Below are 26,681 nucleotides of genomic sequence, written 5' to 3'. Positions count from 1 at the left end.
TCTAGCTGTCCTTCAGGGGGCACAGCCCATCGTCCTCTCTGGCACAGCCCTGCCTGTGGGCCTTCCTTTGAGGGCTAGATGGGGCTGTGTAGCCGTTGCAGCAAGAGGCTGGGGTCTTCTCTCCAGTGTGGCCTCAGAAATATATTAAAATTTTTATTATAAAGCTTTCAAATCATTCCTGCAGAAATCCTGTGCCCTCATCCCTCTGCTCCATTGCTGTTGTAGAAAGTGCTCTGCTGTGTCCAGTTGCCAGGTTCACAGTAGTATACATTAGGAAGAGTCTAACTTTTATTTTCATTAAAACCTCCTCCAAATCAGATGTTGATAGAAACAGTGTAACAGAAACCATGGAGATTTTGAAGAAATATATAATATTTATTCTTGGTGATATCTCTAAGGTCAGATAGTATTGAAGGCTTTTACGGGCCAGTCTTAAAAACCTCCTCTTAGGGTTCAAAGGAGACATTACCATAAGCAAAGGAACTAGGATCTGAGGGCTAAGGAAATCACCGTTTTCTTCTCATCTGCCATCTATTGTTCTCTTGGCTGCAAAGTTTCCAGCTTATATACACATACAGACACAATCAGCAATTCTCTGGCAACACAAGGGTTCCAGGCATGCATTTCTCAGGGCCATGAAAACAGAGAAGGGCTCACAAATCAGGTGCCTGTATCTTACTTATTGGCTAAGGGGGGCGTGATTTGTGAAACACTCAGGTATATCTTAAGAGGCAAAAAGGGTTAATAGAAGAAGGGACTATGATTTCTAAGGGGGGAGAAAGGGATTTTGTTTGTTAAACTACACTTGTGTGGTTAGTTAAGGTAGAAGTTTGTAAACAAATAAATGTAGAAAAGGGAAGAAAACTCGGCAGCGCTGTGCACTTTCTTCAGCGGTGGCTGGGAGCTCAGCCTTGTGTCCAGGGCAGCTGGGGTAATCTGCCAGAGGAAAATGGGTGGTGTTTGATCTGCATTAGCATTTTCACCAAATGTTAGCTGATTAAAGGGAGTCTCTGAGCTCTAGAGATTACACTTAAATTGGTTAGATCAAAGGAAAAGCTATGGCTACTTAGTGTAAAATCCAGCTTCGGGTTAAGCAGCAGGTGCTTGTTCTCGCTGACACCCACATGAGAAGGAATTCCTTTCTCCAGGGCTGGATAAGTGAGCCATAGCTTTTTCCTGTATCTTTAGAAATAAAGGCACAAACAGTTAATTTCCTGGACTAAAATCTTGTATCAATAAAACTGAGGTGAAGGTGAGTAGGAGAGCAGGGGTAAACTGAGGCTGCTGTCTCTCAAGTCAGCTGTGGGAGAATTCAAGGCACCCAGTATATATTCTATATATCACAGTTATACAGCCAGATAAGAAGTCATCTTCCAGACTACCCAGTAGATGGAATATTTTCATGAGATAAACACACAAAGCTTTTCTTAGGGAAGAGATGAAGTGACTCATGAGAGAAATTACAGATAGGAGCAATCGATTTCCACAGTCAGTAACTCAATGGCCTTGCCAGGTGAGGCCAGAACCACTGTTCTGGTAGCTCAGCCTGTTGAACGCTAGTTATCCTGCTGTGCCTCTCATGGCCCTTGACAAGACAGTGTTGAGGACTGGCCTCGACAAGACTACTTCTTACCAGGGGAGAGGCGTGGCAATTTTAGAACTATAAGTAAAGAATATGAAGATGTATATAAAATAACAGGATAGAAACCATAGAAAGTATCAGGAGGGCATTCCAGTGACTGGAATTCTGAAATCACCCACATGAATTTTTTCACAGCTTTTATTCCCGACATAAATGAGGGGGAAAGGTAACAAGTCCTTATTAACATGATACAAAGGATAACTCACACAATCGATTGCATAGTTACTCTGAGACTCATTAGCATTCTGTTGTCTAAGTAGTGAAGCTGCTCTAGGTCACAGATCCTGAAGGTTGCCCTTCCCCAGGTGACCTCAGTTACAAAAGAAGGAGCAGAAGTATGTTTGCATATCCTGATCACCTGTCAGAATTGAATGGAGCTATCTTAATGTCAAAAGAACCAAGCAATCACATCCTGAGTTGGGACGGCAACTATGCTTGTCGATCATTTGAGTAATCCAAACTCTCTGACCATCAGACAAAGAGGAAATGGGTCCACACTTCTCAACCTCCTCAAAATAGTATTTATTTATTTATTTATTTATTTATTTGTATAACAACATGATAGTTAAACATATTCATAAGAGAATTGTGTGGCTTTTGTTATAAAGATTTAAACTAAACAAAAACTGGAAGGTAAGTGTAATGGATTATTAAAAATTGCTGTGATCCCTGAGTAGCTTGCTGCAGGATCCCAGTGGGCAGGCAGTGGGCAGGGGGTCCTGATAGCCACCAGTCCTAGGCAGGGAATGTGCATGAGACCATGCCGAAGGTCTCTGAAGGTGGCTGGTACCCAGTGGCATCCCCTGAGGCATCCTCAGCAGCCGAGCCATGTAGTGGTGCTGGGTGAGAGACAAACAGATAGGCACACCATGTAGAGTGAGGTTGGATTTAGAGAGAGAGAGAGAGAGAGAGAGAGAGAGAGAGAGAGAGAGAGAGAGAGAGAGAGGAGACCAACCAACACTGCCTTTCCAAGAGAAAGATGGAAAGGAGAGAATTCAGGCTGGAAGCTGAAGATCAGCTTGCCTCAGTGGATGGGGGAGGGAGTGGGCGTGGCTTGTCTCTTAAAGAGACAGATCATTATATTCCCATCTCTCTCTTTTTTTTTATAATAAAAAGGTCAGAGGCTAGGCACCACAGGTTAAAGGAATTGGGGCAGCGGATTCTTAAGACTTCTTCCTGCTTATTTGTGGGCGTCTAAATATTTTTTAATAGCATAATTCTTTTTCATATATATATAATTGATTTTTATTGAGCTTTACATTTTTCTCTGTTCCATCCCTGCCTCTCCCTGTAACATGAGGGCCAGGCTTGTTGGGGTTTCTGTCCTGCTCAGTTTCCACAGCTGGCAAGTCCCAAAGAAATAACACAGAGAGTCTGCATTAGATATAAACTGATTGGCCCATTAGCTCAGGCTTCTTATTAGCTCTGGTAATTTAAATTAGCCCATTATTCTTATCTATGTTAGCTACATGGCTGGGTACTTTTTTCAGCGGGGCAAGTCACATCCTGCCTCTTCTGTGGTCTGGGCAGGACTGCCAAAAGAAGCTTCCTTCTTCCCAGAATACTCCTGTTCTCATTGCCTGGCCTCTACTTCCTATCAGGTTAACCCGCCTATACTTCCTGCCTGGCCAATCAGCGTTTACTTAAAACATGATTGACAGAATACAGACAATTATCCTGCACCACTTTAACTACTTCTTCCCTCTCCTTCAACCCACTCCCAAAGTCCCCATGCTTCCAATTTACTCAGGAGATCTTGTCTTTTTCTACTTCCCATGTAGATTAGATCCATGTATGTCTCTCTTAAGGTCTTCATTGTTGTCTAGGTTCTCTGGGATTGTGATTTGTAGGCTGCTTTTCTTTGCTTTATGTTTAAAAACCACTTATGAGTGAGTACATATGATAATTGTCTTATAATTGATAATTGAGGGTCTGGGTTACCTCACTCAAAATGATATTTTCTAGCTCCGTCCATTTGCCTGCAAATTTCAAGATATCGTTATATTTTTCTTCTATGTAGTACTCCATTGTGTAAATGTACCACATTTCCCTTATCCATTCTTCAGTCAAGGGGCATTTAGGTTGTTTCCAGGCTCTGGCTATGACAAACAATGCTTTTATGAACATAGTTGAGCACATGTCCTTGTAGCACAATTGAGCATCCGTTGGATAACCAAACGTGGTATTACTGGATCTTGAGGAAGGTTGTTTCCTAATTTTTCTGAGAAAACACCAAAGGGACTGTACCAGCTTGCACTCGCATAGTTCTTTGGTAATTTCATGTCACACACCCTAATCCTGCTTACCTCCCAGTGTCTCTATATCCACATCCCCTCAAAGGTAACTCCTCTAAAAATTAATTAAGAACAAAACAAACAAAAACCCCACCTCCCTCTTCTGTCTTTCCAATACCTCTTCATTCATCTTAGTGGCATTGGGTGCTATGGTGTGTCATGTAGTATACCCTTTCGTTCAATCAGCTCTACCAGCAAAATGTTCATTTCAAATATGAGTCATTGGTCTGGTTCAAGGCCTCTGGCACACCATCATCACTGGACGCTCATTAAAACTTCTTTCAGATATTCTGCTGTTGCCCTGAGTCATGAAGGTCCTGGGGCTATTGTTCTGCAGGACAAGTCCCTTATCAGCTCCAGCAGGTCATAAATGTTAGGGTAGGCCAACCCAAGGCCTAGAATGTGGGCCTGGGTGATAGCTGTGCTTGTCAGTCCAGGGTACTGGAACCATCCATCAGGTAAGGGGCAGAGCCAGCTTTCCTAGGCCCATGTCATGGGGCCAGTTCTCCTATGCCTGTAATGAGGGATGGGGCCATCTCTCCCAAGTTTGGCCAGGGGAGGAGTAAGTATAGGGGGAGGAGGCAGCTCTCTCATGAGGGACAGGGCTAGCTTTCCTGCTGCAGCATTTAGCCAGGGGCAGGGCCAGCTATCCCAGGGCCAGTGAGGGGCAGGACTGGTCCAGCATGGCCCTCTATAGCACCTCAGGTCCAGAGGTCCTCATGGCACCAGTTGGCCATGCAGGGCAATCAGATTGTCATGGCCCTGGTGGCAGCATGGCCCTCGGACACCAACATGGCCACAGACCCCGGCATCTCTGTGGCCTTTGGTGGCAACATGGACTGTGAATGGACATAGTCACAGACCCCAGCTGTGGTAGAAGAGTAGACCCAAATATGTTTCTTGGCAGCAGCCTGGGCTTGGATATGTTTTTTTTTTTTTTTTTTGAAAAACAAAACATTTTTTTCTTGAGGCAGGGTCTTACTATGTAGCCCTGGCTAGTTTGAAATTCACTGATCTCAAACTCACAGAGATCCATCTGCTTTTGCCTCTGTAGTTTTGGGATTAAACATATATATCACCATGCCTGGAAGAAAATTTTAATTAGTTAATACAGAAAAATTATCAGTTTTAGCATGTTAGACCTGAGAAACAAAGTGCAGAGGTTCTAGCATGACTAGAAGAAGAGGTAGACAGGTGTGGTAGTTTGACTGCAGTTGGTCCCCATAAGCTCATAGGTCCCCATAAGCTCATAGGTTCCCATAAGCTCATAGGTCCCCATAAGCTCATACTATTAGGAGGTGTGGCCTTGTTAGAGGTAGTGTCACTGTGGGGGCGGGCTTTGAGGTTTCCTATGCTCAGGATGCTACCCAGTGTCACAGTCAACTTCCTGTTGCCTACAAGATGTAGGACTCTCAGCTACTTCTCCCACACTGTCTGTATGCCACCATGCTCCCCGCTATGATGATAATGGACTAAACCTCTGAAACTGTAAGCCACCCTAGTTTAATGTTTTCCTTTGTAAGATTTGCTGTGGACATGGCGTCTCTTCACAGAAAAACAACAACAACAACAACAAAAGCCCAGAAACCTAACTAAGGCAAATAGTAACTTCTTCATCCCTGAAACTGCAGTGCTGACTCTGAGTGGTAGCATTATTCTGTCTATGATGGATTCTGTTTTATTATTTCAGACTCAGAATTTGTCACACAGCAGCCTCCAGGTTCAGTGCCACCTGTGGTTTAGGACTAACAATGCAGCCTGCTACCTATGGTGTAGGACTAACAAAGGCCAATTTTACATGTTTGTAACTGACTGCAAAGCAAATTAAGAATAATATTAATAACTGTTTTGTACACAAGAAGAATGGCCACAACTGAAGGCTGAGATGATAAACACTGGTGGGGTGGTGGCAGCCTGGATTCAAATGCTGTCACCAGTGGGGTGAAGTCTGACAGTTCCAGACAAAGAGAAACACGTGTATTGTGACCTACAAACTCCATCCCTTATCTTTTGCCCAAAATATAATAAAAACAAGTGTCTATGAAAAGACTTTTAGAAGGATGTTCACAAAAACCTTATTCCTATGAGCTCCAAACTAGAAATAACTTGGCTGTCTGTCAGTTAGTAATTAATAAGCTATTTCCTGTGTACAGTTGGATTGTTGCTGTATGGAGGCCGTTTGTTCATTTCCTGGCTGCCCAGTGTGGAAAAATAAGTCTACAGCACAGGAAAATGATGGGAATTACAAAAATATATTTTTGAAAATAGTGCTTAGTCATTTATATGTTGTCTCTGACCCTTTTTGTACTGTAGGAATTAAGTAGCTACAATAGAGACCCCGTGACCTGCAGAACCTATAGCGTCACCTGTCCTTTTGCTCCAGATGTTTACTGCCTTAAGAGCATCTGCCCCTGGCACCCAACATAGTGCCTAGCCTAGAGAACTTCTCAATAGACATCTTTTGAATTAATCGATGCCTTAACCATGCCATATGAAATATGAATTAGTCAGGCCTTTGTCGCTGTGGTAAGTGCCTGAGAGAACCACTTCAGGAGGAGGATAGATTTGTTCTGGTTCTCAGTTTTGAGAGGTCAGTCCATGTTTCTGTGCAGTGTTGGAGCAGAACATTATGGTGGAAGGGTATAGAGGAGCAGATCTGTTTATCTCTTCGTCGACAGAAACCAGGGAAGGAAGAGGGCCAAGGATGAGATACATCTTTAGAGAATAGGTTGCTAGTGACCCAGTTCCTCCAGCTCAGCTGTCTCCTACTTGCACCGCTTCCCAATAATACAATAGTATTATGCATCTTTAAGGGAATAATTCATCTCAGAGGCCTTTGATCTGTTCACTTTTGAGCTCATGGAGTCATCTCATATTTAAACTGTAACATTTCACTTCCTAGCTCCTAAAAGTTCTTGTTCTTTTCATAAGGTGACATGGTGTTTAGTTCATCTTCAAGAGTCCCCATATTCTTAATAATTTTATTATTGCCCAAACATCTAATTCCAAATCGTCTTCTAAGACTTAGGGAAAAGTCTTTTCTGTCAACCCTTATAAAATTTAAAAAGCAAGTTACATGCTTACACAGTGATAAAGAGTGAACAATTCTATTCCAAAAGATACATACTTACACAATGGTACAGAGTGAACAATTCTATTCCAAAATATAGGTAATAGGGTCATGGAAAGGAAGAATTAAACCAAAGCAAGACTGCAACCCAGCAGAATATTAATCTGTCATCTGGGACACATGGTGGTTTGATGTGAGCTCCAGATGATGTGGGCAGCCCCACCACTGCAAGTGTTTCCAGCTGCAGTCCACACGGCTTCTCTCCTATGCTGGCTTTTCTCTCATATATTTCACATTCCTGGCATCTGATGTGGGAGTCCCCACTGTATGCTGTGAATACCATTGGTGAATAAAGAAACTGCCTTGGCCTGTTGATAGGGCAGAACTTAGGTTGATGGGGAAAATTAAACTGAATGCTGGGAGAAAGAAGGCAGAGTCAGGGAGAAGCCATGGAGCCGCTGCTGGAAACAGACATGCTGAAACTTTGCTGGTAGGCCACGACCTTGTGGTGATGCACAGATTAATGGAGATGGGTTTAATTAAGATGTAAGAGTTAGCCACTAAGTAGCTAGTGCTAATGGGCCAAGCAGTGATTTAATTAATACAGTTTCTGTGTGATTATTTTGGGGCTAAGCAGCAGAGACAAACAAGCACCTTCCTCCAACAGGCATATACTTATTTGAAATCTGGCTAGATGCCTCCATGACAATGGATTGCTTATATTTTGCATGCTTGCAAAGTCAATATCCCATGAATGACAACAAGGTTGCCTCAGCTTGAGTGATAACCAGGTCTCTCTGGACTGTACCTGCAGCAGCCTCTGTCTCCCTGGCCAGCTGAGCACAGGGACTCTGTACCAACAGCACCCTGTCTCATGGGTGCTCTATTCTCATGAGAAAAACCTTTCAAATGATTGTACCTTTTGTAATTTTGAGTTTGTCATAGGTGGGCTTTGGCCAGTTCCTGAGATGCCTTTAAGATGTCTGACTTGTCTCAATTTCAAATATCTGGCTTCTTTTTAATAGTGTGAATCTCTTCAGAAAACAAACCTGCCCTAATCCCAATTTTACATAGATTTTTCTGACTAAACGTCAATATTTGTAAATTGTTCTGATCTGTTTCTTTTTCCTCCTGGTTCTTACCATAAACCATATGGCCAGTTTTTCTCATAGTAATGACCCTGTTCCTGGTACCAATTTTCTATTAGGTTTTTCATCACTGTGACAAATATCTGGAAGAAAAACTCAAGAGGAGGGGAAAGTTTGTGGCTCGCAGCTCCAAAAGCTTCAGAGCATGATCAGTTAGCTCCTGTGCACTGGGCCATGGTATAGCAGAAGGCTGTTGAGGAACAGATTTTCTCACCTTACATCAGATAGAAACAGATAAGGATAAGGGGTAGAGGACAAAACACATCTTTATAGGATGTGTTCCCAGTGACCTAACTCCTCCCATTAGGACCCACCTCCTTTCTTTCACTATCTTCCAATAATGAAATTTTATTATAAATCCATCAGTTTAATTCATTAGGACAGAACCCTCAGGATCCAACCACTTTCCCACTATTGACTCCCAGTTAATACATAGCTTGTAGAGGAACATTTTGTATTCAAACTACAAGAATATTCTCCTAATCAATGTCAGTCTTTCTTTCTTTACTTCCTGTCCATAGAAAAGCCAGTTCAGTTCCTTGTCCTGTTGAGCACTTTTCTCCAGTTTCCATGGAGCCCACTTAGTCTAGATCTCATGACTACTATTTTATCACGTTCCCTCCGTGCCTCCTAATCTTTTGCTCCTTTAGACTTCTTTTGTTTGCTGTTCAAGTCCTTGACGTAATGGTACTTCTACTGTCTGTTGTCTCCTCTCAAACTGTTGACAACTTAGGGGTCAGGAAGTCACTTAATTCTCTTAATAATTAGTCCAAAATCATTCATTTAACTTTTAATAGATTAATTTTCTGCAAGCTAGTAATTTAATACTTTTTACTTAGTATCTGCCTTCCATTTAGACTGTACCAAAATGTCACCATGCTTTGATAACTTATAATTCTACTAGTGTCTCACTCATCTTTAGTGTCTGTCCCGACCTTTGTTGAGAGTGTTGTGATTGTCTCATAAACTAGGCCATTTATTGCACCTCTGTGATTCCCAGTTGTCTAGGAAGTGGAGCTCCTAACCTAAAGCTTAGCATTTAAGAACTTCCTTGTCTGTCTTCGGCTTCCCCTTCCATGTTACTATCCTCTGCTGCTGCGTGATTGTCCTATGCGCTCATCTAGGTCATTGTGTCCTTTTCTTCTACATTATGAACGCTGTTTGCATTTTGTTTTTTTTCTGTCCTAGCAAGAGCTTTCTGCTTACTTTGTGTTATCAAGATGCCATCTATTTTGTGAGGTTCAATTTAGGTGGCATCGTTTCTCTGATGTCGTTGTCCAGTACCCCCGGTGAAAGGCTCTGCCCCTCCCTTCCCTCACAGCTCTCTGCTTTATAGCCCTTAGCATAAGCTGCAGCAACTGTTTCTCTGCACACCTTCCCGACCAGCTGTGTGTTCCCAGAGAACACTTGTGGCATCTTTGCGCCCATGGCGTCTGCTCTCCTGCCTGTTATGCAGCAGGAACCTAGTTGATGTTGAATTAAGAATTGCAGCTTTTCTGACTTCTAGAGCCATGTAAGTTTGAACAACATTGGATTAAGTGAAATTTAAACATTTAAAATTTTTTATCCAGTGTTATTTAAACTTCCATGATTGTAAAACCCCATTTCTGTATAAGAAGCCTTGGGAACTACTTTGGTGTATTTGAAGAAAGCAGTATATGGAGAAACTACTACAAGTACAGTGCTTATAAGTGGGTCAGTTTTCTTTTAAACTAGTGCTTGTAGCACACAGAGGTCTGTGTGCCAGCAACTTAGGGTTTCACATGTGGCCATTTGTCCAATACTCATGGCAACTGATGAGGTGGTCACTCTGCCTCACTTCACCAAAATGGTCATGGTAGACTGGACCTTGACCTGGACAGTATGCAATGGAGTCCATGCTTCCTGGTGGAATCCATTGAGTCCTTATCTGCTTACAGAAACTCAAAATACACCATGTGAATGTCTATCAGTCCCCAAAATGCCCAGCAGGACACCCTCCCAATGCCTTAAAGGACTTATCACTCTAGTTCTCAAAAAGTTCCCCTTTCTCTCCACCGAGTTTGGCTGGGGTTCAAAACTTTAATATATGGGCCCAAGAGCACTGACTATCCAAACTACAGTAGAGTTAATTGTCATAGCAATTAACAGTATCTGATGCAGAGCGAGAAGTAATCAGTGTTTGTTGAGTGAACTAATGAGGACAACTATCTTTGCCATGTCTGTGAATCTCATAATAATATATTTTCTTATTAGAGTAGATATTGCTAATGAAAAACAATGATTGTTCCTTTTGTTTCAGGGAAGTTGGGAAAAAAGAATCTTGAAGAGTTTAAATAGTATGTGCACTGAGCTCAGTATCCCATTGGCACGAAAGGTAAATTTAACATTTTTAACATTTTCTGTTGAAATACTTTTGTGAGTTAAATACTGAAAAATGTCACAAAGTTGTATAATTTTTTGCCTTGTTAGCCTTCATTTACTGGTATATCAGGTTTCTTTTTTAATGAAAATCTGTAAGTGTCAAATGTTTGTTTATGTCTTATACATATTCTTACTTTGTATAACTCTAGTGATTGTTATAATGAACCTATACTATAGCCCTACTTAGACATTTGTCTGTTGTCTTAGTTTCTTTGCTATTTTGTGCTAAAACAGTGTGACCAAGGCAAGTTATAGAAAGAAGGGTTTATTTGGAGCTTACTGACCCAGAAGGGTAGAGTCCATCACTATCACAGTGGGAAGCATGGCAGGCCATAGGCAGGCGTTGTGACGGGAGCACCAGCTGAGAGTGCAAGCAGGAATCAGCGAATTGGGAATGGTGCAAACCTTTGGCTCACAAAGCGTGCACCCTCAGTGACATACTTTGTTCAGTAAGGCCATACCCCTTAACCTCCACAAATAGCGCCACCAGTGGGAAGACCAAGTATTTCAATGGCCAAGACCTTAGGGGCCATCTCACTCAAACTACCACAGCTGTAAGGAGTGAGTGTACCTTCACGATTTTAATGACGTCTAGTCTTTGTACGTTCTGAGTTGGTGAACACAAGAGCACTGTTCCTCGAAGGCCTTGATGACTGCAGTCCTGTCATTGGCAGTATGATAAGATTGTCAGTGTTAGTAGAAGGAATGTAGAATGATTTGTTGTATCTCTGCAGACATGGGGTTATAGTTAGATCTAGCCCTTACTTAATGGTGGGAGAGGTTGGAAATAAGAGAAAAGTCACAGGGAGTCTGTTCTAGATGCTGTGGATGCTGACAAGTAGGAGAGAATGAGTTCCCCTTCATCTCCTTCTCTCCCTGCCAGTTATCCTCCACTATTGACTAGATCGGGAGCATAGGCTTTTGATGAGAGCCAAGGAGAACTCACCAGGGTAGTATATAGAAAAAACTTAGTTGAAAATCTGTCTGGATATGTAGTGGGATACCATGCTACTGAATCTGTCATATTTCCTCAGCCAGTCTTCTTGCCATGCGTTTCTGAGCTTGCTGATGGGGTGAGAACCATAGGATGTGGTGTGGAGGAGGAGCAGGCAGTTCTTTGTGAGGTTTACTGGCCAGTCTGATCATTTACCTTCTGTATTGGACTCATTGGCACCAAGTCCTAACTAAGCCATTGAGACTAGATATGTTTTAATAATTTTAAAAGTTAATTTAAGTGTAATTCCAAATAAGTTTTCCATTTTAATTTGTTTCTCATATGCTGTGGTACCTTTTTTAAACTTTTGAATAAGTTACTGATTTTGAAACTAATTAAACAATTTTTAGAGACCAGTTGGAGAACAGAAAGAACTTCTGAATAAATGGAATGAAATGGGGACTGATGAGCCAGGTATGTGAAGGATTGCCTGCAGGATTTGTCTTTTGACTGAAATAATGTACTGCTTCCTTTGAAGGTGTGCAACCTTCCAGCTCCACTAATTCCCCGCTGTCTGATTTGTTGGTTTTTAGTTTGCAGCTTAAGAATTCCCAACTTTGGGCTGTGTTTTCTATTCTTTAGCCAACATTAAATCACTTTTTGTTTTTTTCAGATATCATTTTAAAACATTTTTATTAAAAAACGTATATAATCTTTTTATCCCCTCTTCTAGGATGTTCCCTTAGGTTAGCAGTTTTGTTAGTAGATTTATCAGCTGGGGGAAAGATTGTAAAAGACAGAGGGCCAGGAGATCCGCTGTGGGATTGGACCTTCTATGTAGGACAGGGCAGCTGTACCCATGGAATGACAACAGCACAGCAGGGTGGCCTAAACAAGACCTGAGCAAGGACAACACTAGTTGCTATGCCAGTGTGGGTGGGGAAAATCTCATGAAGACCCCACTCCTAAAGAAAGGACTGTAGACGGTTAAGATCTGCTAAGAGAGAGGGAAAACTGGCCTTCCCTAGGGATGCCCCAAGCAGTTATCTAATATCAAGTATTCTGCCCTAAAAACATGCTTATCAGCAACACTAAATGGACTTGGTTGGTTGTGTTTATAGATTTATATGTATATATGCATGTAACAATAATAATTAAAGAGAAAGGCAATAGAGATCATACATGAAAGCAGAAGGAGGGCTTGGAGCTAGAGAGAGTGGGACAGTGGGGACAGGGATAGTGATAGGGGATTGAAGTAATGAGAATATGCTATTCCCATGTATGAAATGTCGTAATGAAGTCCATCAGTTTATGCAATTAATAAATGCTGAAATTAAAAAACAGGTAAATAAAATTCATTTAATAGCTTCCCGAGACTTGTCTTTTAGTGAAATTAGAAATACTGTAAGATTAATTTGGCTGAGATGCTAAGGAGATTAACCAATGAAAAGTAAATGTCAAGAATTAAGATGGTTTTAAATTGTATTTTGTCTCATTTTAAATTTAATATATAGCCAGATTTAGAACTATATAATGAGTAACAACTGTGTGTTGTAGATGCCTATAATTACGTGGACAGATGTATACATGACTGCCCATGTCCTGTGGCCCCCACTGCTCAAACTAGTCTGCTAGCCAGACAAGCATTTCCTATGATAGGAAATGTTGCACCTGAAATCAGGGCAGTTAACACAAGCGGATGGATTCACTATGAATGCATTATTAGTATTCTAAATACTTTGAAAATTCTCATACAGAATCTTTATATGAAACTCTTAAGATTTTCTATAATATGTTGTTTAAGTTGTCAAGGATTGTGTTTTTATTTCTTTTTTCCCAGTGTTTCACACATTGTACAACAAATAATCAGTACTTAACACATATGTGCTTCACCTCTATAGAAACACAGTAAAGTGACATTAATATTTATTGTTCATCTCATGTATTAACTGAAATTTTGTTTTACTCTAACTCATCCCAGATTTAAGCCTTTTTCGGCCTGTTTATGCTCCTAAGGACTTTCTTGAGGTATGTTCTGTGGGATAGTTATGTAAATATGATGGATGTAGGTGAAGCTTGTGCATGACCCAAAATGGCTTTTTAACCTATGGTTTTACAACAAGTATTACCATGTTTGGCAAGGGCAAACCTATACAAAAAACTAACCAGGCTTGTTGTTTACTTTTAAAGGTATTAATTAATCTCCGCAACCCAAATTATGAAAATGGTGATTCTCTTAGTTTTAGGACTCATTTGGGTTTAATCCAAGTTCCTCTGAAAGTAAAAGACATCCCTGAATTGGTAAGTATTGACATTGAAGAATAAATTAATGTTCTAATAACCACTAGAAAAAAATTTTGATGCAGCATATATCTGTTTTAAGAAGTCATGGACATATTACTAATTTGATAGCTTTTAGCTGGAAACATGCACACAGAAAGAGCAAGTTTGCTGTAAGCCAAAGCAAGCTTACATTGACCTATAAATGTTTTGCCCATTATTTCAATAAAGAGCAGATATTTATGAGGGGGTCTGCTGGGTCTCAGGTGTCTGATGTGTAACTGTAAATTGGAACAAATAGATTTATCAAAGGATATGTAAAAAAGCACATGCTGTTTAATTTAATCAGCTTTCCTGGAGCCCTGAGCATGGCGATTCACCAAGAGAAACTGCACTTGCTCAGGAACCCATCTTTTTGGGGAGGCATTAGTTTTTAAAATTAATTGTGAGGTTTCCTGATGGCAGAGCTATGTTGTCATCACTCCTTCTGTCACTCATTCCAAAACAATAAAGGACGCAGCGCTGTCGGCGCGTCTGTGGTGACACTCTGAACTTGAAAGATGCAGAGGTCGTGATAAATAACCTTTTTTTTTTTTTCTTTTTTTTTTTTTTTTTTTTTTTTGGTTTTGACCTAAAGCCGGAGAAGTCAGACCAGACAGGAACTGTGGGTGAGAGGTGCGTGCGCACCACTCCGTCTGCGGGCTCCACGTCTTCCAGTCTGCGATCTGCTGCATCCGGCTAGATCTGGATTATTCTCTGTTTGCCGGCAGACCTCCTGTTATTTTGTCACTAGAAAGTTGATTTTGGAGGGCCATTTGAAAGGCGTCAGCAGGAGAAGGTTGTATCCCTTCTGGTCCCTATGTATAATAATGTTGTCCACGGCCCAGCTCCGGCCTGCTTTTCTTGGCAGTTTTTTTCCCACCCTGGTCTTGATCATGGCCTTGAGCACTGGAGGACACTTTTCTGATTCTTACTTGTATTTAGTTCACGTTCCTAGAAGCCATGGTTGCTTTCTGCATTTGCCACTCCTGTTTTTTCCTCTTGACATCCGTGGCATGCCTTTTCTTTCTTCAGTAGATATTGACTGACAAAAGAAGCAAATGGTTTTCTTTGTAGAACTTTGGGAAGGCTCAAGGGTCAGAGATACCATGGGTACTCTCGCCAGGGCAACCCGTAGGGCTGAGAGTGGAGGCTCTGTGGAGGACTGTCTCGCAGAACTCCTGCCCACTCCAGAGTCAAACCTCTGATGTGCAGAAGGAAGAGAGACGTCTTTCACACAGGGATCAAGTGAAGTCTCTGGAATAGTGAGACTGCTATTCTTATCCCTGCTGCTATGCTTCTCCACCCTCCACCTACTCTAGGGCACCAGAAAAGCTGGTGGAGGTTTGGAGAACCCTTATATACAGCACAATTGTCTGGCTAAGGAGTTGTCTAACAGCGTGGCCCACCACACTCCAGGGAACTCTTTGCTGCGTAGTTCCCAATCACGTTTTTCTTGCTTTTTTCCCAGAGTGGAGTGATGATTAAAATTCCCAGATATTTAAACGGCTGCAGTTTGAGAGCATGAGGCAATGAGTTCAGAGACCAGAAAGAGAGGCATAGGGAAAGACAATGAGAGTGAATGAGCTTGAGACTATGAATTTACAGAAGGACCACTAGTAGGTGTTAGAGAACAGGCCCTGGCTTGGCCCCGCAAGCAGAAAACAGCAAGCATGTCAGTTCCAGCCCTGGTGTCCAGTAGTCTTGAGCTCTGGCTCCAGTCTTGGATTGGTCTGTTTTGGGTGTCGGGAGAGTCTTTTCCCTTCTCTTTTTTTCTCTTCATTGACATTTCTAGAAATTCTCCTTTTCTATGGTTAGAATAGTATTTGTTGGGAAAAATAACAATTGCAGGTTGTACTCTGTGGCCTCTGATCTGGATTCTGACAAGGATTGTTAGCATCAGGCATGACAGTTCTTCTGTGGAGCAGGCCCTCAAGTTCCGTCAGAGAATAGTTAGTTACAGCATAACAATCACACCTTTGTTGCACCAGTGGGGCGCATCTTGCCTGCCAGGTCTGTGTGGTAGCATGCAGGGTATGGTTACTCCTCATCTGTAGTCATTAGACGAGTCCCTGCCATCCTTTGACTGGGTCAGGGTGATTCTGACTCCGAATTCCTGGATTGTATACTCTTTCACATTACAAGGAAATTTCTAGAAATGGAGATCTACTGTCTCTAAAGAGAGCTGGTGACTAATTTATTGGAGCAGCCAGATGGGACTAGACACTGGTACTCAGTATTTGCTGGGCCAGGTGCTTTGATAAGTACTGGGGAGCTCAGTACTTAGCTTAGTACTTAGTACTAAGAGACAGTTCTCATCCTCAAAGTGCTATAGGCTAGTAGAGGGATGGACAGCCAGGAAAAGGACAGCTCTAGTCTAGTCTAGTCTAGTCTAGATAAAGGCTGAGAAAAGATAATGTATTGAGAATTCCTTTTGCCAGCCTGGAACAGTAAGGAAGGCTTCTGAGGAGGCACACTCCCTATGGTCAGTTTCAATGGGAATCTGATTATTGCTGATGCTGAGTGAAACACAGTCCAGAGCGGTGCCATGGAAAGTGAGCACCCAGATCTCACGTGTCCTGAGGAGAGCGCTTCATCTTGACTACAGAGCCCGGCATCCAAGTGTTTATTGACCATAGATTTGTGTTTTAGTATCCGGATAAATGCTATTTTAAACTGAGATGCATAATCATTAACAGTAATGATTCAGTGAAGGAAAAGTCATAAAGTAATGGAAGACAGTGGTTGAAATGGAAGAATCCTGAAACTCACTATCAGATAAAATCTGGAAAAATTAAAATTCACTCAATTTTAAAGGAGACTGAGGTATGGCTTACCAGTCAGAATAGTTATAAAGAACTGAAGCAACTATTAATAGAAATATTTAATTACTTGTAGAATAAAATAATAGAATAATAATATGATTAACATGGGGTTTTCTATGCTTACAAAATACAGATGTGATTATTGTCCTAGGACATTGCTAGATAAGTGAAGGAAGCTATTATGAATAATTCTAATTCATCCTTATTTAGCTGAGCACTTAATAGTTCAGTTTTGCTCAAAAATGAACTTGTTTTGGATATTTGTGGTTTGGCTTTTTATCATCAGAGTAAGATGCCAAATCATAGAAAACCCAGAAGTTTATGTTGGTAATTTTGGACAATGTTAAATAGAATTGCTGAGTGTGATGAGTGAGTGAGTGTCTCTGTGTGCACACGTGTGCGTGTGTGCATGGGGGGGCTGTGTTCATGTGTGCTGTGTGCATGTGCTTGCTTGCTTTAGGAAAGGTTGGAGCATCGCTATGCCTTTACCCAGAAGGATCGGTATCGTCTTTTACTATGCTGACTTGTGTGTTACCTAAAGAAGAAAAATCAAGGAAAAAAATTGAAGACAATGCCAGCATTCATACTACTAAGTATTCAAAGTAAAAATATTTAGAAAGGAAAAAGTGATAGAAAGAAAATATTACCAAAGCCCCTGCACTGGAAAAATAGTGTATGTTTAAGTTTCTTTTTTCATTGTGTATACTGTTTTTCTAAATGCCATGACTCTTCTAGTCATATTCATTTCACATGAAAATGATGCAGAGCCACCTGTGCAATGCTCCACTGAGCTCATTCTGCTCCTAATGCCTAGAGCCTATTACTGTTCTTTTAGTTTTTAGTATTTGATTGAAACAGAGATTCATTTTACATGTGATTTTTTTGACTTGTTAACCTTTTCTCACGCACCAGAGTCTGAGATGTGTGCTAATTCTTCATATGTTATTTTTCAGAAAGAATGCTTTGTAGAACTTGGCTTAACTACAGGACAACTGGGTATAGATGATTCTACACAAGTGCCTCCTGGTTAGTACTTCCCATGGGACATTTAATTAGTGGCAAGTGATAGCTTCCAAGTACACAAGTCGTCTGTATGCAGATCAGTGGTTTACAAAGTGGACACACCGTGCAACCCAATCAAGAAACAGCATATTACAGTAGCTTAGACCTCCCCCCTCCCCCGGGCCCAGATACAGACTCTGCCATCCCCATAGTAACAGCGATCCTGCCTGCAGCACCATAGGGTGACCTGTTTGGAATTATTCACAGCACCCACTTATATCTGGTTTCTTCAGCTTACTATTATGTATAAGATACATAGTGTTATGGAGAAAAATTATTATTTCTCAGTTTTTATATTGTGGTTCACCAGATGTAAATATTGCTGTCTAGCTTGTCTGATGTTGATGGCCATTTGAATTATTCCCACCATCTGGTTATCATCAATTGTTCTGCTGTGACAAGCCATTTGATGTGTTGTACATCTCAGGGCACACACCTGAGAGTGAGCTGGTGGTTGAATCATGTGCACACGCATGTCAGTAGACACGGCTAGTTTTCCAAAGTTACCATGCCAGCTTACACTCTCATCAACTTTGTATGAGATGTTCATTTGGTCCATACTTTTCTTCATTTAAATTTCCAGTCTTAGCCGGGCGGTGGTGGCGCATGCCTTTAATCCCAGCACTCGGGAGGCAGAGGCAGGTGTATCTCTATAAGTCGAGGCCAACCTGGTCTACAGAGTTAGTTCCAGGACAGGTTCCTAAGCTACAGAGAAATCCTGCCTTGAAAAAAAAAATCAAGTCTTTTTTTGTTTTTACCACTGCAGTGGCTCCATCTTTTATATTGGTTTTATTTATTTATTTATTTATTTTTTTTGATGACTAATGTGGTCAAGCAGTTTCTTTATGTTTCCTGGTCAATTGATTGTTGATAAAGAAGCCTCTCAAACTCTTGGCCTTTTGTGTCTGGCAAGTGCCTTTCTCTGTAAGGCTGTCTTTATAAATTCTGGATATAAGCCCTCCGCCACACACACACACACACACACACACACACACACACACACTACAAATACTTTAGAGACTTACCTTGTCAAAACTCCCTTGATGGTATTCTTTCATTTTTCTGTGAACAGAGTTTAATATGTCATAGTTGATGAGTCTGTTTGCACTATGATTGACACTTTAAAAAGCAGCTGTTCCAATGAAAATTCTTAAGCAGCATCCACAAGGCAGGGCTTCTACGTACAAGGGACAGGCTGTGGTAGATTCTGATGCGCAGCGGAGTGGAATTGAACTTGGTACATGAAGTGCTAACAAGGTTGTTAAAGTTTTTAATTCAAGGAATTTTTCTTTATCAACTATTTTGCATTATTTATGTAGTGTGTGTACACACACTTCTGTATGTTTGTGTCTGTGTAATTGTGTGACTGTGTGTGTGAGGGTGCCCACAGAACCAGAGGCAGGCGCTAACTCCCTTGGAGCTGGAGTCTGCAGGTGGTTGGGAGCAGCTGACATGGTTTCTGTGAATAGGTCTCAGGTCCTCTCCAATGAGCAGCAACAGCTCTTAACCCTGAGCCATCTCTCCAGCCACTGGAATGATGTTAAAAACAATCTTTCTTTGAATTTTTCTAAATGTATAGAAATATTTTTGTATAAGAATATATTCTGTTTTAACAAAAGAAAACTTAATATGTCCGTTTTTGTTCCCCAATTCAATGTGCGAACTCTCCTTTAGCTACCTAGGTGAAGGTTTTCTACATTTAGGTTGCATATTCCAGTTTTCAGAGCCAGAGTGGTAGTGTGTGATCGTGGTGCCTTTAACTCAGAAGGCTGAGGCAGCAGGGTTGTGAGCTTGAGACCACCCCAGCCTACTTAATGAGATTAAGACCAGCCTGGGCAGCAAGATTCAGCCATAAACAAACAAGTTCTTATGTTTTCTATGATAGTTATCCAACCTTAAAAATAATTAAAGTATCAGCACTGGGGAAAAATACTTCTTACTCTAAATGTAGTTGATCATGTGTGTGTCTAATAATTTTATTTCTTTTAACATTTTTAGAACTTTTTGAAAATGAACATGTACGTATTGGGCAAAAAGGTAAGCTCAATCAGGTTTATTAAGTTCTATAAAAATGAGACAGCTCTAGGTAACTGTCCCATGACAGAGCCTTGGTTGAAATTTATTCTCTGTAAAGTGAAGCACGGGAGAGTCATAATATTTAACCGAGCAGGTAATCTAACAGGAATCTTTATTTAGAAGCAAATGCAGCGTGCTAGCTGTCTTAGCCGATGTAAATTAAGCACACAGCTGGTTCCTGAACAGGAAATGCAGACCCACATTCGTCAGCCACATGAGAGCGAGCACTCAAGAGCAGAATTTCATCTCCCAATCAAGCAGGAGCTTCCTGTTTAATGCACCCACACACCTTTCATTAGCGCTAATGAGGGCATGCTCCTGCATCAGGAGAGGATGGAGCTCTTCAATCCCGCTGACAGCTCACAATGATAAAGCTTAATAAGCATAGCGGGTCTCCATATCCTGGGGAACAATTGCTCATCTTTTGGGCACTCTTTTCTTGTTTCTATAAATCCTTTACTGTCTTTGAGGTGCAAAGAAGGCTGTGTGAGACCGAACCATCAGTGACAGTAATCGTCATGTACTTCAGTTTTTCAAAGTCATCTTAATTTCAAAGACCTTTTTTGTAGGCTTGGCCTCTTTCATTAAACATTCAAATAAAGAATGTTCTTTTAAAATTTATTATGCCCTTTTTGTTTCTTTTCATCATGTCTTTTTCATTTAGTAGAAAATTTACTCTTCCCTTTAAGAAGGAAAAAAATGATGCTGTCGGATAAAGATTGGATCCATAGTATGTCTCATGTTTTGTACAGTGCTGCTTTCAAATACCAGAAGCTCCATGACTTGGTAGCATACATTTATGGAAATGACGGGTTCTGAATATGAGGCTCTGCTTGGTCACAGAAGCCAGACACCAGGCTCGGGAGTCCTTGTAGATGTGTGGAGCTGTGGGAAAGCACTGAAGGCTCTGGGCAGGCTGAGGAGGAGCTAGGAGATCAAGACTCTTGTAGCAGGGCCACCCCAGAATAGAGAGTGAGGGGAGAAAAAGATGGATGCAGTTGTGTCCCTTCCAGAGGCTGAGGTCATGGCCATCCTGAGATGCTCCTGGCAGCGGGAATCCTAACAGGGTTATCACGTTCATTTGACAGTTCTGGTGCAGCAGGATAGCGCCGCCGCCCAGCAGTACATACGACAAGGGAGTCCCACGGCACTGAGAGCTGAGCTCTGGGCGCTCATTTTGAATATCTCCAGTCAGCCTGAGGTAAGAAGCAAGCAGGAAGGATCAAATTTGAGTTGTTGGAGTTTGTTTGAGAAATACCGGTTTTTCCAAAGCCAGTAACTAGTTTGCTATTTACCCCGCTTTTCATTCCCACCCTCACTGTGGTGTTAAGGTAAGGAAGGATATAACATTGAATTTAATCAGTGTGCTCAGCAGACACCTTTAAATAGTATGATCATATGTATTTGTAGTAGAACAAGAAGTAAAATCTTAAGAACTCAGATCAGCAAAGATGTGACAGATTGGGATGTTATGATAGCAAGTAACGAAGAAGAGCAACTGTGAACGAGTAAGTGAATTCTTTGTGAATTTTGATTTTATGGGTTTTTTTTTGGTAGGCTTTCATGTATCCATGTTACTTTAAAACTCATTTAGGTAGCTGAGGCTGGCCCTGAACTCCTGATGCTCTTTTCTCCACTTCTGAAAGTGGTGGGATTGTAGGCATGCACAGCCACACTTGGGTTTTATGATTTCCTTTGAAGTGTGTGCTATCCCTGTAGTTCTAAAATTTGACATGATGTGGGAATCATCCAAATAGATGATCATTTTTTCAGGAAATGCAATGAATATTAAAGGAAGTGACCAAACCTCTAATAGACCATGTGTTTTTTGTTTTCTAATGTTGGCGATGGAGCCTAGAGCTTCAGTCATGCAAAGCAAACACTCTACCAACTGAATTTTATCTCCAACCTGGGTCATAAATTTAGTAATGAGAACCTGTGTAAGACGTTGGCTTCTCCTGCAGTATTCTCACTGTGTGTACATGTGTAGCTGTCTACATGCAGTGACTGTACATAGCTGTCAGTTCACCCACTTAGAGATTTTTAATCGCTGTCACACTAGCAGTGTAACAGGTTCTATGATTTAAGTAAACCCGGTTAAAACTCAGAGTTCCCTCAACTTACTGAACACATATCACTGAGCAAATTGCTTAAATTTCAAGCCTCAGATAACTGTACATAAATATAGGTAATAATATTTATATCACAGAATTGTGACAAATATACAAAAAGTAACATAGATAAGTCTATTATATAATAATGGACACAAATGTTTGCCACTAATGGCAGTAGTCATAATAGTATTATCTGTAATTATGTTACAAATCAGTTGTGATTTATAATTCAGATAACAAACTAAAACATTACTGTCTGTTATAAAAACTACATTTCTAACCTTTGCAGGTTATATGTAGTGTGTCTGTATGTATGGTGTGTGTCTTAAGTCTCCCTCTCAACAGCACTAATGTCATCTTTTATTTGAAAGAATGAAGCTTATGATTTACAGCAGAACAGTTTTTCAGCATGAGAGATATTGCTATCTTATGGAAACAATTTGGAGATAATTGTTTACGAAGCATATTTTTTTCCTGTTTGTTTGATCTTCTAGAAAACATAATTCTTCTTTGGATTTAAGTTTCCAAGTAACACACTGCCCTCACTGCTGTGGAGTTAGACAAATTCTGTTCTGTGTGCAAAGGAATTGCTACCTTTCACACCAAATTTAGAATTTTTCAAAAAATGTCACCTTAATAATGACAGACAATGATTGTTTTGGGCAGTATTCCAACATGATTTTTACACTTAAATTTTGAAATTGTAGCCATTTAAAATGTAAATTTAAATGCTAAATCTATCTAATATTTATAATTACAAATGAATATTTTCAGAAAAACAGTGGAGTACAGAAGTTTTGAAATAACTGTTACAGGAATCATTGAAGTGGGGTAGCGGAAGGAAAGAGGGAAATACTTTTTACTGAATGATTTTTCTATCATTTAAGCTGCATATCTAGTTGCAGTCAGAGTTGAAAGTTTAGACACATAAGCAAAACCTTCAGATTTGCTCCTCCAAATCTATTCTTTAGAAGTTTGGCTCAATTCATTGTTCTGTCTTTGACTGTTTCCAGTAAATGAGAGCTATTCTAAGATAAAATTTTATTGAGATATTTAATTTTTTCGTTTTACTGCAAAAAACCTTGAATACAATACTTTACATTCCTGCTGGTTAATATGGTATATTCAATTGGAAAGTATTTAACTTCGACTTTTTGCTTTTCAAGAAAATAGGTGATATATTTCTTTTTTTTTGGTGATATGTTTCAAAGGATTGCTTTTATATGCTCATTTTCTACACATCTCTGTGTGAGCCAAAAATGTATTTAGCAATGTTATTTATATTTTTAAATATGCTTGATATCAGTTTGCTAACTAAAAACAAAAACTGTTTGATATTTTGTTCACTGATGAAACAACAGACACTTATGTGAGGCTTTATTTAGTAATGTATATGTTGGGGGTGCTGGGTACCAAACCCAGTATTTCATACTTGCTAGGGAGGGTGCTCTGTCTCTGAACTCCCCTCTCCATGTGGGTTTTAAGTTTTTGGTGTTCTGTCTCTTCTCATTTATACATTTAGTAACCCTCCTTAATTCTTGTGGCTCCAATTACAGTTACCTCAGAGTGACAGTCTTGTCAGGTCTCTTTCTTGAAGTTTTGATGGGGGCCCAGTGGACTGATGCACATGAATATCTTCTAAGCACCTCAAGTTCAAGATGTCCCAGTTCTTCCTGAAGTCTTTGTTTGTTTTGTACCACTGTCTGTCAGAATGCCCCGGATGCAAGGCTCATCCCATTCTTTTCTGTCTACATGAATCTCATACCATCTTCATCTGTAATTCCCTCTTGACTCAGTTCCTCCATTTGTTTGAAATTTTTGTATTTATCTCTACATATTTCTACCATTCCATTTTACAGTATTATTTTCTTGTGCCTGGATTCAGTCTGGCTTCCAGCATGCACCCTTGTTTCCTACAAATGCTTTCAAACACCCTTTCTCTAATATTAACATCTGCCCACCAACCACCCCCTACCACCACACTTTGGTTTTTTCAGACAGGGTTTCTCTGTGTAGCCCTGGCTGCCCTGGAACTCAGTCTGTAGACAAGATTGGACACAAACTCAGAGATTCGCCTGCCTCTGCCTCCCTAGTTTTGGGATTAAAGGTGTTTGCCACCACTGCCCCTTTGCTTAAAACATTTTAAAACTTTTCTTAACATACCTTGTTTCTCTCTATCTTTGCATATGTCCCATATGCCAAACAAACAAACAAACAAATAAACAAGATCTCCCCGTATTACTGAGGTACTCCAAGTCTGTTCTGTCCCTTTCTCCAGAAAGCCTGCCTGAACCTGCACTGACATTAGAACTTTCTCACTAGTTATTTGATCAACAAATATTTCCTTAGGACGGTCTGCTTTGAGTGCTGTGGCCAAAGAAAAAATCCTACCTAGCACATAAAAGATGATCAGGAAATATATGCTGAATTACTGGATCCTAATTTATTTTAAAACTTTTTATTACTTTAAGAAAAATTGTGTGTGAAATGGTGTTTGGCCTGAACGTATGCTTGTGCACCACGTGCATGTAGTGCCCTCCAACGGCAAAAGGAAGCACTGGATCCCCTGGCACTGGAGTTTACAGCTGGTGTGACTGAACCAGAGTCCTCGGGAAGAGTTGTCAGTGCTCCTAGGTGCTGAGCCATGATTCCAAATCCCAACTTATTTACTCTTTGAGACGTCTAAGGATAGACATATTCATGGAGAATTAGTATGGCTATCATATTGGTCATCAAGTCTTTCTTAGAGAATGTTGTCCACCTAAGATAAGCAAACACTACTGCTGAAGGAGTTGTGTCTCAGAGCAGCCGTCCCTCTGCATAGCCCTGCAGGCTTGAGCCTGGAGCTCCCAGTTCACATCCTCTTTGTTTTAAGAATAAAATAAGTTATAGATTCTGTGTCTTTTCTAGCTGCTTCCTTGTTCCTCTTTCCTTTCAAAGCTGCATCTTAAAAGTCTGTGCTATACTGAATTTCATTAATGACTTACATTAACTAATAGGATGCATTGTTTTCTTTAGTAAATTCCTCAGTCTGCTGTAGTCGAGTCTATGTCCCCACTGCACAGCAGCAACGCCCTACCCAGGTCACCAAGGAGCAGGGCACATACTTTAATTCTTGTTGCTGCTGCACTTAATACAGTTGCCTATTTTGTCCTTGGAATAATCTAGATCTTCATTTGAATTTACCTTTTTCTATTTTTTCCTATTTTCATGGGAGATTAGGGCTTCTCAGAGGCCATGGGTTTTTAGCTCTTCCTCTCCTACTGCTCTGAGGGAGCAGACAGCCTTAAAACTGGTTCAGTAGATGTTTTTAAATCTTGAGGAACTATATTAGTGTGGAAAATGCCACCTACCTTTAATTTACTACCGAATACTTAATTTTGAATAAATGATGGATTATAATGTTTATGATGGTCTACATGAAAATAAAATACATTGCACAATGGTAATTCTAGAATTGGGTAGTTTACCTCATCTTCCGAGAAATTTCTCTGAACTTGTGCCTAAATCACATGATTTACAAAATAGTTTTGGGTTTGGAGAGATGGCTCAGCAGCTGAAAGCATTGGCTGCTCTCCCAGAGGATCGAAGTTTGATTCTCAGAGCCCACACAGTGGCTCAGAAAACCACCTGTGGCCCCAGTCCCGAGGGGCCCAGTCCCCGTTTCTGGCCTCCGTGGGCACACATGTTGTGCACAAGCTTAAGTGCAGGTAAAACACTCATAAGCGTGATTTTTTTTTTTTTTTTTGGTTTTTCGAGACAGGGTTTCTCTGTGGCTTTGGAGCCTGTCCTGGAACTAGCTCTTGTAGACCAGGCTGGCCTCGAACTCACAGAGATCCACCTGCCTCTGCCTCCCGAGTGCTGGGATTAAAGGCGTGCGCCACCACCGCCCAGCAAGCATGATTTTTTTTTAAAAAAAAATTCTTCACTTACAGTTTTGTGACATATGATAACTTATCTATCTAGAGTCTTCCCATAGCTCTATCTCCAAAAGAGAGAATATTAAATGTCCAAACCACTTTTTAAATAAAATATACTAAAGGTTAATTAAACATGTGTTTAGCTGAGTAAGATGACATGTAAAATATAATTAAAAGCAAAGTACAAAAACATTTATCTGTGTAATTATTTCTTGTGTACACAGAAGCTTTGGTGCATACCAGTATTAATAGATTGCTATGACTTATTTTTGTGCTCGTTGGTACTGAAGTCAATGTGAACGTGCCACTGCTCTCATTTTATGAAGGCTACAGATACTTCTTAATTTGCTTATTAGAAGAAGCCAGTATATTTTGACTACATATTGAAAGAATGTGAACTTGTTTTCTGAAGCATTTTTGCTATCTAGCCTGTGATTTTGAAATTTTATGGACAGATGAGTTTCTGAACCAGCATAACCTTGCTTTCACTTAGCCACTTTTTTTGTATTTTGTATTTGTTGCTTTGTTGCATAATATTTTATTACTTTGTCTGAACTTTAGCCAGCTCTATTAGTTCACAGTATTACTCTGTAATTATATTTAGGAGATTGTTGACTATTTTGAATAATTGGGCCCAATAAAATTTTGCTTTGTGATTAAAATTTTATTAAATGCATTTGATATATTTCTTTATAAAATATCTGATCCTAAAATTAGTATTTTAATGATAACTCTTATTAGGATATTTATTACTTTTCTAGCAATAGCCAAGAAAAGCATGTAATTAGTTGATAATAAAAAACATTACAAAAAAGCATTACAAGTACATTTGAAAATAAGTATTGTTGGGCATAGCAATTAAAGTAAAATTCTC

General features: G+C 40.4%; 1 protein-coding gene across 1 annotated transcript in view; it reads left to right on the top strand.

The window, feature by feature from the left end:
- Positions 1-26,681, top strand: part of Tbc1d19 (TBC1 domain family member 19) — a 123,335-nt gene that overhangs the window by 26,222 nt on the left and 70,432 nt on the right. The window contains exons 5-11 of the mRNA XM_038348808.1: positions 10,436-10,510; positions 11,902-11,965; positions 13,473-13,519; positions 13,682-13,792; positions 17,589-17,661; positions 19,696-19,734; positions 20,862-20,974. Of these exons, the coding sequence (XP_038204736.1) occupies positions 10,436-10,510; positions 11,902-11,965; positions 13,473-13,519; positions 13,682-13,792; positions 17,589-17,661; positions 19,696-19,734; positions 20,862-20,974 (522 nt within the window). The remainder of the gene's footprint in view (positions 1-10,435; positions 10,511-11,901; positions 11,966-13,472; positions 13,520-13,681; positions 13,793-17,588; positions 17,662-19,695; positions 19,735-20,861; positions 20,975-26,681) is intronic.

The sequence above is a fragment of the Arvicola amphibius genome, chromosome 1 (assembly GCF_903992535.2).
Source record: "Arvicola amphibius chromosome 1, mArvAmp1.2, whole genome shotgun sequence".
In the NCBI taxonomy this organism is placed as follows: Eukaryota; Metazoa; Chordata; class Mammalia; order Rodentia; family Cricetidae; genus Arvicola; species Arvicola amphibius.
The sequence above is the reverse complement of the archived record's forward strand: the minus strand, read 5'-3'. Positions and strand labels throughout refer to the sequence as shown.